We start from the raw sequence: 18,294 nt of genomic DNA, 5'->3' as shown, positions 1-18,294 counted from the left end.
TTTCTAGCTTTATCCAGAACGAAGATATGACACTGTAAACGCATAATTTGCCTAATTTTAATTTTTCAAAAATTTCCACACAAGCTTTTTTCTCATGATGAAGAAAATTCCTCATCAAAAAACAAAAGCAGAAAATTTTGGATAAGAATCGACTCATCCCACATCTGCGAACGTGCGACAGTGAACTTGAAGCGAGCACGAATACCACTACAGGGAAAAAATTAATTTTAGTTTTCACGATTATTTTCTGAATTAAATAGCACTGACAGCATTTTGAAACACTTTCTCACCTGTCTGCGTAGAAAAATACGTTTCAAAAACGTTACTTACAAGCTTACTTACAGCTTACAGCTTACTTACAGCTGTAAACTATTAAATCATCTCCAATGATTTATTATTTATTACAAAGTAAAAAATACAATCATGATAATTAAATTGTGAAAGAATGTCGAACATTCTACGGTGAACAGGTAATAGGTAGACAGGGTATCCGTTTTTCGAGCTCCACCATGGAGATATCAGTTATTATGAGAGATGTGAGGTGAGTTAAATTTTATTTTTTTTATTTAAAATTTTTAGTTTTTGAATTAGTGGAAAAAAACGGAAATTTGTAATCTCCGTTTGCTTTTTTAGCGAAAACCAAAAGTACTAGACGTTTTTAACTAGGAGTTAGGACCTTCTTAAGGCACTTTTTTACAAGAAATCTAAATCTGTCATCGCATTTTCCAAGGCTTTCTTGATGTCAGAGTTACAACATTCAACTTTGACTTTTCTTACGTAGGTCATATTCGTTTTTTGTATTTTTAAAATGTGCTTTTATTTCTGATTACAACGATGTATCGCATGATATAATCGTGTCTTACTTGCTGATCAAAATGGAAGAGAAAGCATTTTTGCGAAAAGTGCTTTGGAAAAAACGTCAATAATTTTGTTTTTAAACAAACTAGATTTCAGAAGTTTAATTGAATTTGCATCTGGAAAGTTTACATGTCCGCCAAGCTTACTTATTTAAAAACTAGACGACATGATAAATTACAAGTTTATTTTTTACAAAACAAGACAAGACAAAGTTAGAAAAATTCTGCTGGCATATTTAATAGAACTGTCTAAATTTAGATTCCTAAACAATGTTTTTAACATTTTTTGCAAAGTACTCTTTGCTAAAACGCTTTTTTTTACTTTAATCAATATGTACGATTACATCATTGTAAGCAGGAACAAAAAGACTTTTCAAAAATACAAATGCAAGGACGTTATATGGACCTCCTTGTACAAATGTCAAAAATGGCGACCACAAGAAGAAACAAAGTTGAGTGTTGTATAACTGTGACATCAAGAACGCACTGGAAAAGACAATGACAGATTTAGATTCCTTGTCAAGAATTGCCTGAAAACTCAAAAAAGTCTATTTAAATTGATTTTCGCTTAAAAAAATAAAAACGAAAATTACAAAATTTAGATTTTTCTCAATAATTCAAAAGCTAAAAATAAGATTAAATTTCTGTTAGATAATTGTTCATCATAAAAATGCGCAACTTTGCCCTAATTTAACCGAACATGTATCCCTTATAATAACTGAGATCCCCATGGTGGAACTCGAAAAACGGACACGCTGTATACTTAATTCGCGAGAAATAATTTTAAAAAATTAAGCCCGGAAGCGTCAAGCGCTCTTTTAAGACAAATCTTAACAAACAAAAAAAGTTGGAGAAAAATTAAGATTTCATAACATACACAAATAGAAATAGTAATAGATCCCAGACGATAACCGAGGATTTATTGGTATTCGTAAGCAATACGGTCTGAACTCATAAAAATGTTTACATTAGTCGAAGTTTTAATTGAAAGAACGTGCTTACAAACTCAAAATGAGACGATAAATGATGTCACTAGCGATAAGGACACAAAACATTCACAGCCAAGAGTCAGGGACCACTTGAGACACTTAAACAAAAATCTGGAATTTGCTAATTTTCATTTAAGTCTGAAGTATAGATCACAGTAAAGACGTACATCCTTGCTCGTTGAATTTTGTATTAACAATTTATTTAACGGGTAAGTGTAAGTGTTGTGTATCCTGAAATGAGTGGTTATAAACACAAGTCTGGTGCTGCTAAGTGCAAGAAGACTTTGGAAACTGCGGAAAAAAATCAAAAAATTACCGAAGATTGACAGATTTTTTTGCAAAGCAAAGTTTAGATGAAAAATTGGAATCGACGGAGCCGGAGCCGGAGTCAGAGCCACAACCTGGACCTAGCCAAAAGTCGAAAATTCGGTAAAGTAATTGACAATAATGTTTTTTTCTAAAATTTGTTAGTATTTTTTTACTATTTAAATACTTAAATGCATATCAAATTCCAATAGCTTCCCTTTTTGTTTTTTACTTTGATTTACTGGTTATAGAAATAACTGAAGAGGATTACGATGAGAGTTTGGAGTAGTGTTCCCAAACTTTAATTTTAGACACTAAATCTGAGCAAAGTAAATAGTCATAAGTTAATTAAAAATTAAATTTTGTAAATTAATATATTAGCTATAAATTCTGGGCATCAAAATCCAACGGATAAAGGAATTTTTTCGTCGAACTTGAAAGATAGCAACAAAAGATTTATCATAGACAATGTTCATGTCGACCACTGAGCCCTTATCCTAAAGATAAAAACAGAAGAGGTTTTTCGGAATTTTACTATTAAAAAATTTTGAAAACTGGTATTAAAACGAAACGTTCATTTACAAAGAGCAGTAACAAGACACAAGACTTCAAGAGCTGACCATAACAAATCATGAATTATCTATGATAAATGGCGTAGAAATAAAACAATTGATAGTGAATCGGAAGCAGTGATTCGGAAAGAAATTTCATTTTTGTGTCAAGTGTTACATCGTGTTATTGAGGTTACACTTAATTTTAATGATTCGAGGGCACGATGAGCATTTAGATTCGGAAAACCTTGGTGTTTTTTTATCTATTATAAATTTATTGGCGAAGTATGATGCAGTCCTAAATAATTTATTAGAAAATAAGTCAAAATATTCAGTGACATATTTGAACCCCGTGACTCAAAATGAAATAATAAATTTGTTAGGAAATGAAATAACAAAATGTATTGTTAAAAAAATAAAAGCTGCTTCTTATTACTTCATCATTGTAGACACAACACAAGATTTAGCCAAAACCGTCCACATGAGCATTATTTGTAGATATATCGAGATTCTGTACGAAAATAGTTTGCCCACTGATATTAGAATAAATGAATCCTTATATCTGCACAAAATATTGCAGACACAATTATTAAAACTCTTGCAGATTTGGACTTACCTTTAGAAATATTACGTGGACAAGGGTATGACGGGGCTGCAAACATGAGTGGGATCGGTGTTCAAACAACAATTTTCAGGCAATATCCATATGTTCCTTTTGTACATTGTGCAGCACATAATTTAAATTTAATTATTAATGATTCTGTAAAAGGAGTGGACGAAACTGCCAATTTTTTTATTTTTGTAGAAAAAATATTCGTATTTTTTGCCCACAGCAATAAACGTTGGGCAATATTGAATGAACAGAGTACGAACAAACAGAAAATAAAACTTAAGAGACTTATTTTTTTAATCCCACAAGATGGGCATCAAGATATGATTCTCTGTTTGCTCTAAAATTCAGAAATACAGGTATTTTAAAAACATTATATATAATTTTAACTTCTAAATCGAAAGCTGAAACTGATGAGGCTAAAATTATAAAAAAATTATTTAACAAAATTCTTAAAAATTATAAAAAAATTAAATCCGTTTTGCTTATTTCTTTGGAAGTAGAAATTTTTAATATTATTAATGTCGTGTCAAAAGTCCTTTAAAGTAAACAACAAAATAGTGACAGTGCTTCGTTATTCAATAAAGCCTTTGACGACATAAAAAAATTACATGACGAATTTGATTTGGTTAAAATAATAACGATTTAACTGGCTCAGTCGCGGGGTACATCTATAGATTTTGAAAAAAAAAAAGAAATATCAGGCCAAAACTATTTTTTGATGAAAGAAATTATTATCAAATTTAAAATGAATGTATATTTTAAAACATTAGACATTATAATCGCACAATTAAAAATTCGCTTAAAAAGTTTAAATAATATTAAGGAAACATTTCAGATTTTAAATCCTGATGTTTTTCTCAGAACTTCGAAGGAAATGCTAGTTGAAATGGGCCAAACATTGTATTAAACATACAAAGATGATATTAGTGGCTCGTTTGTCAAGAGTTACTTTCATTCCGACAATGCTTTGAAAATGAAATAAGTGACATATATTCAATAAATTACTTAGTCAAACTTATTTTAATAAAAAATAATTCATCATGTAGTAGTTTCTCGGAATTATTAAATGCTTGTTTTTTGTTTCTTTCAACACCAGTAACTGAAGCAACGGCTGAACGCAGTTTTTCTGAATTAAAATTAATTAAAACCTATTTACGAAACAATGAATCAAGAACAATTACCTAACTTGTCCATAATTTCAATCGAAAAACAATAGCTAAAGATCTGGATCTCACAGAAGTTATAAATACAGACTGATCTAGAAATACTGAGTCTGTTGGCAACAATGGAGTTAAATTTTAAAGGATACCAATGGAGTGCGCTTCCAGTTAACAACAATTTAACATTCTTGTAGGATTGTACATCAAATAATTGTCAAGAAAAATCGAATTCGGTTGCCGTGTTCCAAATTACAAGCAAAAATACTTTTAAATCTGTTGCCAACAGACTCAGTATTTCTGAATCAGTCTGTACATTTGCTAACGCCAAAACCAGAAAAAAATCCTTTTTTTAGTTTAAGAGTATTATATTTACATGTTATGTTATCACCACACACGTGCCATGGATGAACATAGAACCTTCCATAAAGATCCATTGACAATACGTGCTTTCAAACACCGTGGTCATCAAAAACCCTGGAACTCCTGCAGGAATTATTATTATAAATTCGGATCATGAAAATACGCATTTTAGTCTTGAGTATTCAGTCTTGAGCCTTGATTTTGTCGTGATAGTTGAGCGATTCGTAATATTGTAAAAGTTATAATAAAAATAAGTGAAATAATTGTGAAAGTGAAGTTTTAATTATAAAATATTAAGTGTACATAAAAGTAGTGAAAATAAATAATTTTCAAAAAGTAATTTGTTAACGCTCCCACGTTAAATTACATGTTTTTCTTTTATTGTGTATTTTTTTGTTATTTTATTTGTTATAAATACGATAAAACTAATAAATTAATAAATAAGATAGCATTTTTACACTTTATTCACGAGTGGAATTTTAAACGACGACACATAACGAGTGTATTTTATAAATTTTATCATCCAAGAGGTGAAATAAATGAATCTATTCATACGAAAACGAATTGAATACAACATTTTATTTTTCGAATTAGACTCATCAAGACTTAAAATTGCTTTAAATGCTTTAAATCTGTTAAAAATAAGACTTGTCAAATCTGCCTTACAGAGGAAGACATTTTTAAGTTATTCAACTTGCAAAATACTTTTTTATTTTTTTGTCATTTTGATTGCATTGAACAAAAAAAAATTAGTTTTAATATCCGTAGTTTTAAGGCCTCTTTACAGACAGCGAAATTAAGATTTAATTCAGAACTAAATTAATTCGAATTAAGTGGCCATTTAAAATGCATTGATAAACGTGAAGTTAATCGCAAATTAAATTTTAATTGCGATTAAAGCGTTCTGTATACCTTAGGACCCTTAGGACCACAAAGCTATTTAATTTTGTAATTTTATATTTACGTTTACACCTAAAACTGCTCCAAATCCAACTCCTCCCCACTGTAAACTAAACATTCTGCCATTTCATTTCATAGTAGAATTTTTTGAAAGCACATTTGAAATTTTTGAGTGAAATAAATTAGCACAAATTGAGAGTTTCTATATAAGGAAAGAAGCGATAAAATTTGCACCAAGAAAACCCACCAGAAACTCCAAAAAAATGCAAATGCGTTGTTGCGAAATTCTATAATGACCTGAAATGGGATATATTTGTTTTAGAGAAGGACCGATTTACCTTTCTGCGTTAGGTGAAACTGATGTTTTAGGAACAAGAGTTTATTTTGTGGTAATTTTGTTTTATTCATTTAAAATTAATGACATTTAATTTAAATTTAGTGTCAATCTAGGGTGTCAGCAGTTTCATGAAGTGAAATAGAAAATGGGCTTTATTCGAAGAGATCTCCTGCATTTTGTAATTATAGCAGGAATAGCATACTTGCTTTTAAAAAAAAGTGGAAAGTTATGATTGTACAAGAATACAAAACAGAGGTATTGTTACGACGGATTCTTACAGTTATTCTTTGTATAATTTGCAGATATAAATTTCTGTAGAATACAAAAAACCTGCAGCTCTACCTTTAAAAATTCTTTGTTCCGCAGTGAGAAAATAAATATTAGGATGGATTTAATATTTTTTTAAAATAATTCTTTACATGCTTTTGGTAAAATAAAATATTAAGCACACTTTAGCATTCGAAGTGTTTAATTGTGCAGACGATGAGTGCAGAAAAATACACGGTGAGACAAAAATTGTGTCATAATTTTTACAAATGGCGTTAAATCTCATTGTGCTTTAATTTAGAAGATTTTATTGTATTATGCTACACTAAGCTACAACCTCAATGTCGTCAACTATAAAATCCGAAAATATTTCTTTTTTTTCAGTATATGCGACATTTGTATCAAACAATTCCAAAATCCAGTTTCTAATGGAACTCTAGTCCCTTGGAGCCTTCTTATTAATGAAACCCTCAACCTCATCTTCTATTAAAAACAAAATATAATTGAAAGGTTTCAGGCCTATTGCAACGACAAAGGTTTCTTTGAAGGATTTAACCACTTAACAACTCTAAGGACCACCACGGACAGTGGCAGATTAAGCTATTTTGCAAAATATTATGCGTTTTATATTCATCCCTATCTCGCAACTGCCGTTTGTTTTATCAGTATTATAACAAACGTTTTGAACATTTTTGTACAGGGTGCTGCATTTTGGATGTCCGAATAGGGGATCTCTGAAACTAAAAGGTCCGTTTATTGAGAAAATAATCTTGGTCAAAACCGCATCTCGCTATCGTCTTTTGTTTAAGACAAAAGATTTTTAGCAAAATCTTCAAAAATTTATATCTTCTTTATTATAAAAGATACACATTTGAAACAGACATTATAAAGGCACTTTTTTACGGAGAATTTAGTAATATTATCAGCGAATTTTTTAACTTTTCGTTTAAGTGTAATAACATAAAGTTGTATTTTTTTAAATAGAAATCATAGTTGGCTATGACATTTTCGAAAAGTTTATTTTCGAGGTCAGGTTTGTAAACTAACTAAAACAACATATATTTTATCTTGTTTATAAACCAACCTTTTGACAACTTTGACTTAGAATTATTAAAATGCCAATATAAGTTTCTATTCCATCTTTCAAGTAAATTATCCAAAGATTTTGAAAACAGTAGAAATTATAAATAAAAATTTTGCAAAACGTTATACAGAAAAGTTGTTGTTTTTGATAAGTTTTATTACTTGGTAAAACACACGTATTCCTGATACACTCTGAATCTTGCTAATAATAATTGCATTTTTATTTGTTTTGCATATTGCAAAAGGGCAATCAACTAAGTAATTTTTGTATTATACATTTTATTTACAGAATAATAATAATTAGCTCTATTATTTGTTATACGCCCTGTTTATAACAAAGTGTAGGATGTCAGGTAGTTCTGGAATCTGAATTTGCCGTATTTAAATATTTTATTTCGTACCATCGGTGGACATGAAAAAACTGGTACATCCAAAATTTGCTCATTGTGTATCAAATTTGTGAATTGTCATTGAAGACAAAAACTGTCAGAAATCTAACTAGTCTATGGAACTGTTTGAACCTAAATAGCTGTTAGATCAACTGTGCTAACTATGTTTAATCTTTGGAAGTGTAGAGAACATTAGAAACTAACTTTAATTTAATGTTGACAACATGTCATTGGTATTAGAGCTTATTCCAAATCTGATGGCGAACTGACATTGTTAAAAATGACTGAATTTTGGCAATAAACACATGTTTGCTATTGAAAAAAAAATTGCCCATAGGCGTAATAAAATGATTTTCAAATCCACTGATAGTCTTAAAAAAAATATAATGAGATCCGTAAGATGAAGAATAATGATCAGATTATTAACAGTAATAGTAATTTTTTTATGTATCTTCGTTCTCAAAATTTATTAATGTTAAAATAACAACTGGGTAAATTTTAGTGAAAAAAATGCACGTCTATGTATTTCATTATCTTAACCAAGTGAGTGCAAGAGACTTTTATGTCACTGACAGTTCGCCACCAGATTTGGAACCACCTCTATACAAGGACTTGGTGTGTATACTATGGAGTGTTGACAAATCATTTAGTAAAATTACCGTTGGAGACGCCACTCAGCTAGGTCAAAAAAGTAACCATAAATGGCGGAAAAAGCGCTTATTTGGATATTTTGTGTGTTGTACAAATTTTGAGGCTTCACAAGTATTGCATAGCGTATGCGGAATAACTAGTGTTATCTTTGGTGCAGGAAACGAATGTTGACAAATTAGAGATGACGAGAAAAACACGAATAACGAATGTTTGTTTCACTTTCTTTGTTGAATTATTATTAGAAAGACATTGAAAAGTCTACCTTTTGGAACAACTTCTGCTTAAATGTATCAACAGTTGGTAATCATCTTAATTGTAGTTTTCAAGATTTAGAATTGGGTTTTGTTTATTTTTGATACACTCATGTATGGCATAATGATTTACAATTCCTGTATGTTTTGGAAAAACAATAAAAATTTATAAGGACTTGGTGTTTCGTTTTACCAAACCAACTGAGTAACCAAATTTAAATTTAGTTGACAGTGTTGCCACCTACACTTAAAATTAATAAGGAAAATGTTATCACAACACGAAATCATCTCTCTGGAAAAAAAATGGTAAAAACCACGTTCTACATTATTTAAAAAATTTACCATTCCGTTATATTCAAGCACATGTTGTTTAATCTTGGAATTATCGACCCACGTTACAAAATCTTCCAAAGTCCTAGTTACAAGTAATGCTGGGTCTTTGACCAACTCGGGCCCAACCCTGACATGCCCCTGTTCAATTAATTTAGTAGCCCCCTTAATATTTTCAGCCATTTTATCTAGAAATTAATTTGGGGCAAAATTCTAACAATAACAACGACTTACTTCTAACCATTACAACGGCCAGTCGCCGCCGACAAAAGCACGAAGCTGTCACTTTCTCGGCCAGACTTAAGTCCCACCTTGTCGGTATTAACCCCATTAAATACCTAAAAATAAAAAACATAACCTCACTTTTGACAACGTTCCAACTTACAGTTTTTCCAACAATTGGGCACTTTTCTCAGTCCGGAAGGGGTCCTTAGCGTCCACTTCTTTAATTTTGCGGGCCAGTTCTCTAATATTACGGGCCAATTTGTTGTAACTACAAAATAAAATAAAACAAATGTCAAAACCGACCTAACCTCACTTTGTATAATCCTCGCGTTTCTGAATGTGGTACTTTTTGAGCACTCGCACTTCGTGCAAATTATTGTCGACTTCCCACGATATGAAGTCAACTTTTTTCAGGAGTTTTTGTTCGTGAAATTTTAATTTCCGGACCATTTTTGAAAATTGTGATCAGTCAAGGTGACACTCATGTGTGCCAACTCCGCCGGCCAAAATATTTAATTTGTTGATTAATTGTTGACTCACGCGGGCTATTTTTAATCAGTTTGTTAAACAATCTGTGATTGTGGCCGTGTCCAACGTGTGATAAGGTCCGGTTTGTGAAATTACGTTTCGTTTAATTTAGCTGTGATTTTCGTGGGGTTGGCTGCCATGCGTAACAAGCATCCCTCCCACTTGCCGAAAAGAGGTTATTACCTTTTTAACCGTAAAAACAGTTAGTTTAGCACAAAATCTAATTTTTTCATAATGAGATTATAGTTTGATTGTGTTGTGTGTGAAGTGTACCTTGAAAATCGCTAAAGAGTGGTTTGGGGATCTGTGGAGTTGATGTTTGGTGTAGTTTCGGTGACAGCTGGCAAATAGGCGGTACCAGTTTGTAGTTTTGGTTAAAAACAGCCCCATTGATTAAACACCAACGATGTTACGATGATTTCACGCCCCTTGTGACGATCCCACTTGGCAAAATGTCGAAGAACAACATCAGCGGCTCCCGAAGCGTCTCCTCGACCAGTTGTAACAGCATACAGTCCGACTTTGAAATCATCGATAACGGCATTGAAGAGCTAAATTTGAGTAAAAGCAGGCCCTCGTCGACGTCGCGGACGCAGAAAGCGAAAAGAATCCGATTTTACCATAACGGGAATAAGTTTTTTAACGGAGTTGTCATACCAGTGGCCCCCGAACGGTACAGGTCTTTTGACAGTCTGACGACCGAACTGACGAACATTCTGACTAAGAATGTTACTCTCCCCAGCGGTGTGCGCAACATCTACTCAATGGAAGGCAAAAAAGTATTAACCGATCAGATATCAAGACACCATAAATAATTTTTTCGCCCAGGTTTGTAGTTTGGACGATTTAGAGGACGGTAAGGAGTACGTCTGTAGTGGGAAAGGCGAGATGTTCAAACGAATCGAATACACGAAAACCGACACTTTGCGATCAAAAAAACTGTCCAATACGAAATTTAATAACTCACTTACACACACTCCAAGAATTATACCTCCAGATTGTGTTCGGCCTCGTATAGTCACCATTATTAGAAACGGGATTAAGCCCCGAAAGGTACGAAAATCAAGCTCGGAAAAGACAGCAAGTAACTGTATAAAATTACTAGTTCAATAACCAGTTCATTCGTTATATAATTAAAATAATAAAGGACACAAACGCTAAACGAACTCAAAATGTTAAAAAAATACAAGCTTTTTTGCATTTACTACAATTAATGCTGCGAAAAATTAACTAAAAAAATTAGAGAAAAACATCAAACTCTCGAGAAAGAGCACCATAGTTGGGCATAATCAGATTACAATGTAATTACGTTGTATTTTGATTACTTTTTTATTCAAATACAATGTAATTATTTTCTTATTAGCTGTAATCATTTACCTATTAATTCAATTTAAAGTAATCGATTACTTTGTAATTACGTACAACAATAACTATAACAGATTATTTTAGAAAATCTTCTAAGGCCATTAAATGTGGTGTTAAAGGTTAAATTAAAATCCGTCATTTTTAAATCAGTCATATTTTTTTGCATTTCCGGGACTAAAGTGAGGCATTTATTCCATAGAGAATAAATGATCTCTCTGAGGAATTCAGTCCATATTTAATCTCTAGGGAATAAAGGACCCACTTTAGTCCCTGTAGACATAAATTAAAGTATCTATTTTAGTCTCGGAAGTGCAAAAAATAAATAATTTTGAAGTGAATTTAAGCATGTTTATGAGCTAAAATCTTACTTTTCTTTCCGAGATTTTGCTAAGAGGCCGAAAGTTCACAAATTTAAATCCAAAATTTTGTTGTTTTTGTTTTGTTTTTTTTTGAACACTTACTGAACAATTACTTGGCAAAACTTAAAAAGAGACCAATATGCCACTCAATGGATGGTATTTATAAAATGTAGTAAATGCTTCTACTTAATATACTTAATAATAAAGCATAGACGTATTTATATTTTATTAGAAAGAAAGAGATAGAACTGTAGTAAAAGCTTTTGCTACATTTTATAAATACTATCCAATTATCCTAAAACGGGCCTTATTAATGTTTCATCGAGTGTTGCTGAGGTAAAGGCTATGTTTTAAAAAATGTATTTTTGAAATGATTTGTATTTTTGGTCTTAAATTGTCAGAAATCCTCAACAAATTCAAAGGATTATAAACGACGTGTTCAACTTTCCTCAAAACTAGGCGTTCGTTTATAGACGCGTCATTTTCATTCTGAGTGACTGTACCTAGGTTCTTTTTTTTGTAGAGTTTGGTGTGTTTTCTAATTTTGTTAGTTAACTTTTCGCAGTAGTAGTAGTAAATGCAAAAAGCTTTTTTTAACTGTTTTATGGCTATTTAGCGTTCTTTTATTGTTCTAATTACATAAAGAATAAACAATACTGACTGGTTCGCTGTAATTTTAGACTTGCTAACAAAAAGCTACTTGCTATCTTCACCGAGTTCAAAAATCATTAAAAAAACACCCAAACAATCTTATTCTCCTCTAGATTATCCGATTATTAATAAACAAACGCAACGCCTCAAGTATGGAACAAGCGCTGAGTGCTTTAACTGAAGCGGCTCAGCTTGACTCAGGCGCTGTTCGTAAAGTTTTTACACTGTCGGGTCAAGCAGTCACGAACTTGTCTCAGTTTTTCTCATCTGAGGACGTTTTCTTCGTCTATGGCAACGAAAGGTTTTCTCAGGACGATTTCGAATTGGAGTTCGAGGAAAGTAAAGCAATACAACAATATAAGAAAACCCCCGGTCTTAAAAACGGGTAATTTAATTTTTCTGGTGTTTTTTTGTGTGTTAATTGTTTTTTAGTGCTGGTCCTAAACCCAAAATGCCCAAAAAAGAACTGAACCGAACGTACGAATCGTCGGAAAGTTTGTTACGTAAATTAAGTGAAGACAATAATATTATTTTGCCGCTTTCGTTAAGGCAGAAGTATACGGTTGGTAGAATGATTGGTGATGGGAATTTTGCGGTTGTGAGGTTGTGTAAAAGTGCAACGAGTGATGAGGAGTTTGCCTTAAAAATTATTGATAAGTCGAAATGTAAAGGAAAAGTAATTGTTCGATTTTTATTATTTTTTTGTGTGCTTACATTTGTTTTTTGTAGGAGGATATGATTGAAAATGAAGTCAAAATCTTAAGAAGGGTTAACCACCCCAATATTATGTCGTTGATAGCAGAACAAGATACCAAAACGATGTTGTATCTAGTGTGCGAGTATGTCAAAGGTCAGTCTCAGCTCTACCACTTGCCAACAGACTGTTTTTTGGTTAATTATAGCACTGAAACTCCAGTTGTACCAATTAAAAATAATATTCAGTATTGCCAACTACAGCTTAAACATTCTTAGCAACTTTATATTTTATTGTTGTTTTTTTTTGTGTGAAAAATATTGATTATTTGCTAAGAGTGTGGTATCGAGGTCGCCATGGTTTGCTCACTAAATTGGTTTTAAATAACAAATTTCTTGAAGATAGAGTCCGAGTCCATTTTGATTCTATAAAAATTATTTAATGAAAAAAAATTACAGACCTGGCTAAGTTTACTTTCAACAAAAATAAATGAATCGTGTTTTTGTTTAAATATCTTGGACTAATAATTGACAAAGATTTAAGATTTATTAAATTGCATTTTCTAAACTCGTTAGGTAAAAACCTATTGTGAAATTCTTTTCGTTTTCGTTTATAAAATATGAATTCATCATTTACTGTCCGTCTGCAAAAAACTTAAAAAATACTCAAGAGGTAAAAAAGATGTAAAATGAAGGCCTGAATAATACTTAATCATAAAATAGAAAGGGTAACTAAACTGTAGAAAAAATTAAATAACTTTTGAACGTTAAATAAAGCAAATTGCAAAAACTAAATGGATTCGTAAAGCCTAAATAAGTGCATATTTAAATATGTATAAACGGGCAGGGGGTGCCAGTGAAAAAACTGTGTTATAGGTTGCGCTGTAAATATGAAACAGCCTGTACAATTAATGACTTTTAATTACTGTTAAGTAGCTGCAAAAATTTGTTTTTTTTTTGTTTCATCTGAGTACAAGTTATGCTGAAATGTTGTTTTGTGATAAAAATCCGTGAAAGAATGTCGTTATTTTCAAAAAATTAAGGTAAAACTAAAAATTTGTATTTTTAAACGGTGGTAGCAAAATTTTTATAAGAATTTTTTGCTTGAAAACATCACTTAAGCCTGACACGTATTAATACAATTTTCATATTTTTAATTATATTAATTTCAATATCCTCATTTTGTTTAAATCTGATTTTCCAAAATTATTATAATTGTTATTTACAATCACCAAACACTGGCACATTTTTAAAACATGCCAATTTATTAAAATTACCTAAGAATATGTGTTTTATTAAAAGTTGGCGCCATGTTTGAAATTTTAAATAGTAACCACACATTTTTATTGCATATTTCAATTCACCTCTTCAAGCTGAGTAAAATTTACTCAAGGTGTTGGTACTTATCTGTCATAGTTTTGAACATTTGAAGAGTTTTCTAGAATTTTCGAAATTGTTAACTGTCAAAATTCATGGCTAGTATGATTTTTTCAAAATGGTTATCAAAAAACTGCTATAATTCAGTTTACAGTTTTTGAAAAAAATCACAAGTAACGGACTTTACTGGATAATTTTCATAGTTAATCAAGTGACCTTCTAAAATGGTAAAATGGTCAACAATTATCAAACTTCAATATTTTGTTTAGTTTTTAGTTGGTTCTTTATCGAATAAGCAGTAATATTTAATTATGGTTTATTAATAAAACTTAGTGAATTATGTAAAGTAACTCAGTCAGTCTGGCATCGAATATTAAACTTCTTGAAAGTAAATGGTATATAAACCGAACATTTTTTTTAATTAATGGCACAATTTTATCGTATTTTTCCAAAGTTTACTTGATTAAAAATTAAAATAATGAGCCAAAATTCTGGTTTTTGCGATTATTTCAAATACTGTAAGAGGTAGATATAGAAGACGTTAATAAAAGTCTGCATAAAAACTGATGTTCTTTTGATTGCCAATGAAAAAACAGGGTCATTTTATTTGAAAAAACTGTTTTATGGTAGCGCTCAGCTCCATTTGCGTGTGCGTCATCTGACATTTCTGTCACTACGTTTACATAGCAGGGGCATAGCGGTGACAAACTATCAAATATTTTTTGAGGTTACGAAGTGTTTAAATTATGAGTTGTTACAAAAAATACAGATTCACAAAACAAGAACTAATAAACGCAGAATCAAAAACCTAACGAAACGCAAATCACAAAACACAATAAACGAACAGAAAATACTTGCGATTAACACCGATAACACTTTCGACAACCATGCGACGACGTCTATAATTTACTGTCAATGTTAGTTTGACAAATTCGTGACACTTGACGGTGTTGTCGAAGTGCACATGTAAATTAATGTTCAAGGATACCACCCTTAGATAGCCCTTAGCTGTTTAAATTTGCATTGTTTTTGATAATTTTTTTATAGCTTTGTGTTGGTAATGAAAAAATGAAATTGAAGACGCACACGCAAATCGAGCTGACCGCCACTATACATATGATCATTTTTTAATTATCATTTTCAAAATATCATAGTAGCCTTGCACATTGACTGTTGACAATCTTGAAGACCTGAAAAGAATCTCTGAACCTTTGGTTATCAAATGCAAAAAGAATTATTTACTTATTGTAAAGGGTTTACGAGCTGTAATATTTTAAATGACCCCCTGCAAATGAAAATTTGTAGAAAAAAATAAATAAAATTTTGAAATTTTAACGTCAAAAACTATTGCAGATAAGTACTAACTTCTAAGGTATATTTTACTCAGTTTCAGGGGGCGAATTCAAAAATGCAATAAAAATGGGTGGTTACTATTTAAAACTTCAAAGTTGGCGCCAATTTCTCGTAGATCCAGAAATTCAGCCATCTTGAAAATAATTCAGTTGAACTCAGAATGGTCGATTTAAATTGTATACGAAATCTTAAAGCTCTAGCTATATTAGTCGACGTCCTTCTTACTAACCTTAAATTTTCAAATTAAGTTTGCAACACTGAATGGCACAGAGATATAATATACGAAAGTTATAACCAGTGTGAGGAAATTTTATGGGCGAAGGTTAGTGCATGGGCGCGCGCTTGCAGTCAGATAAACCTTTAGATCGAAATGTTGTGGAACAGCTTGCATTGTTGATATAAGTTAGGAAAGAGTATTAAAAAATGTTTAGACAAAGAATTTTTTGTTTCAACCCTCGCGAAGGGGCTGAAAAGACGTTTTAGCTAAAAATTTGCAAACACCTAAAATTGGACACATTTTGCGTTTACATACACATATCTTCCTTCTGGATAAAGCTAGAAACTCCGTTTTTTTTGCAAACAAATTTTCAATAAACGCAGATTTATACGTAGTTTAACAAGGTTGAGTTTTGATAAAAGGAAACCAAAAAACTTACATTTTCTTGTAACGTTGCATAATTGTGTAGTGAAATTTTCGAGATGCGAGAAAGTTTTTTAATTTAAAAGATAGACTCCCACATAATCGAGACGAAATAAAGCTAATACTTGAAATAAATTTTTGGTGCAAGAATCATTTCGTTATCTGTAAGACTCACCAAGTTATTGCAATTTAAAATTACTGCAAAATGCGCCTGAGGTGAAACCGAACCGTATTTCCCTCTAAAGCGTGTTCATCGCCTTTGATAACATTTTGAGAGCTAAAAATCGTAAATCATAAATAATTAAAAAATAATTAATGTCACTTATCTATTAATATTATACCTTTACTTTTAACCGCCCTAACTCTCTGTTAATTTTAATAATATCTAAAAAGTCAAAAGAACATTTTTATCTCATGTACTTATTTAAAAAGCATAAAAGTGACTCAGTAGAACTAAATTACGAAATTGTAATTCATTTCAAAGTATTCTTTGGTGTGACATTTATATTTTTTTAATTATTTACCATTTTTAGCCCTTGAAATGTTTTCAACCACACCACGTTTCAAAGGGAAATCCGCTGCGATTTCACCTCGAGCACATTTTGCAGATAACTAAATAATCCTTCTTTAAAGACCTTTTTAAAAAAATATACAAATTGTAACGTTTCTGACGAATCAACCGGTAACATTAATTGTATAAATCCCTAGTAAACTACGCCAATGCACGCGCTATAACGGACCATTTCATCGATAAATATGAACATCGCGAGAGCGCTACGACGAGTCAGTTGATCGGTTGTGGCCTCATGGCCACCCCATAAAATTTCCTCACACTGGTTATAACTCTCACATCTTTTGTCTATACTGTTCAAAGCTACCAACTTAACTTAAAAACTTGAAAGACTTAACTTAAAAAAAACTTGAAAGAAATAATCAGTGTATGAGAAGCTATTTTTTTTTCAGGTGGCGACCTCTTCGACGCTATCACCGTTGCTCAAAAATTCTCAGAGGAACAAGCCGCCCTTATGATAAACCACTTAGTATCGGCTCTTGCATATTTACACAATTTAAACATCGTCCATCGGGACGTCAAACCCGAAAATTTACTCGTTGAATTTGACGGCGAAAATCGAATAAAACTGTTAAAATTGGGCGACTTTGGTCTGGCTTGCGAGGTGACAAGACCACTTTTCACCGTTTGTGGCACTCCCACCTATGTGGCCCCCGAAATACTCGCAGAGTCGGGCTATGGCTTGAAGGTAGTAAAAAAAATTGTGTAATGCACTCGAGTGCAGTCGTGTTGTAGATCGATGTGTGGGCCGCCGGAGTGATCCTCTACATCCTCCTGTGCGGATATCCGCCGTTTGTCAGCCAGGACAACGACCAGGAGAAGCTCTTCGACTGCATTCTTTCGGGTCAGTATGACTTTCCGGATGAGTATTGGAAGGACGTGTCAGGGTTGGCTAAGGAGCTCATTCAGAATATGCTGCAACTAGCGCCAGAGTTGCGGTTTTCGGCCGAAGATGTCTTGGACCATCCCTGGTTGAGTATAGGGAGCGACGAATAATTTATGTACAAATCCATCCTTTCACATGTACCGATTTTTTGCACGGTTGCAATCCTTGTCCAGTTATTTTGACGCATATCATGCATTTTTATTAACCAAAGTTTTATGCAAAATTGTGATCATGGAAGCATTTTTTGAAAAGGCTTGAATAAATCGTTTATACCAAAGGTTCTTCTCATTTTGTCACGTTTGGAAAATTTTTGTTATTGTTCCTAACCATTTACTCATAGAGAAGTAGAAGCCATTATTTATATTTATTTTTTAGGCAATATAGTAAGGAGCCTAGCGAGTTTTGTACATTTTTAAATTAATTGTCAGATTTTATATTGCGCAGTTTATTAACACTATTTGCTGAAGTATTATTTATTGATAATTTAATTTTATAGTACGTAGGGTGCAAGTAACAAGCATTTAGTTAAACAAGTGTATACTTTTTGTAGATTATATTTTAATGTAAATAAATATTTCAGTAGTAACCTCACAAATCATTCA

The 18,294-nt window shown here is 31.8% G+C and overlaps 2 protein-coding genes and 1 long non-coding RNA gene across 3 annotated transcripts; 2 read left to right on the top strand and 1 right to left on the bottom strand.

Moving 5' to 3' along the window:
- Positions 1-6,135: 6,135 nt before the first annotated feature.
- Positions 6,136-6,523, top strand: LOC107398731 (uncharacterized). The gene is made up of 2 exons (XR_010334802.1): positions 6,136-6,328; positions 6,392-6,523. It is a non-coding gene; the product is annotated as an uncharacterized LOC107398731 (long non-coding RNA).
- A 2,149-nt stretch (positions 6,524-8,672) lies between these two features.
- On the bottom strand, positions 8,673-9,787 carry LOC655968 (uncharacterized protein). The gene is made up of 5 exons (XM_962522.5): positions 9,583-9,787; positions 9,430-9,537; positions 9,279-9,382; positions 9,057-9,232; positions 8,673-9,006 (listed from the first exon to the last, which is right to left on the bottom strand). The coding sequence occupies exons 1-5, from the start codon at positions 9,717-9,719 to the stop codon at positions 8,986-8,988; spliced, it is 546 nt and encodes a 181-aa protein (XP_967615.2). The 5' UTR covers positions 9,720-9,787; the 3' UTR covers positions 8,673-8,985.
- A 152-nt stretch (positions 9,788-9,939) lies between these two features.
- LOC655891 (serine/threonine-protein kinase GL21140) lies at positions 9,940-18,278 on the top strand. The gene is made up of 7 exons (XM_962450.4): positions 9,940-10,576; positions 10,626-10,850; positions 12,286-12,557; positions 12,605-12,848; positions 12,902-13,022; positions 17,199-17,494; positions 17,542-18,278. Exons 1-7 carry the CDS (start codon positions 10,250-10,252, stop codon positions 17,800-17,802), a joined length of 1,746 nt encoding a protein of 581 aa, XP_967543.1. The 5' UTR covers positions 9,940-10,249; the 3' UTR covers positions 17,803-18,278.
- The last annotated feature ends 16 nt before the right edge of the window (positions 18,279-18,294 follow it).

Source organism: Tribolium castaneum, chromosome 7 (genome assembly GCF_031307605.1).
Source record: "Tribolium castaneum strain GA2 chromosome 7, icTriCast1.1, whole genome shotgun sequence".
Classification (NCBI taxonomy): Eukaryota; Metazoa; Arthropoda; class Insecta; order Coleoptera; family Tenebrionidae; genus Tribolium; species Tribolium castaneum.
The sequence above is the reverse complement of the archived record's forward strand: the minus strand, read 5'-3'. Positions and strand labels throughout refer to the sequence as shown.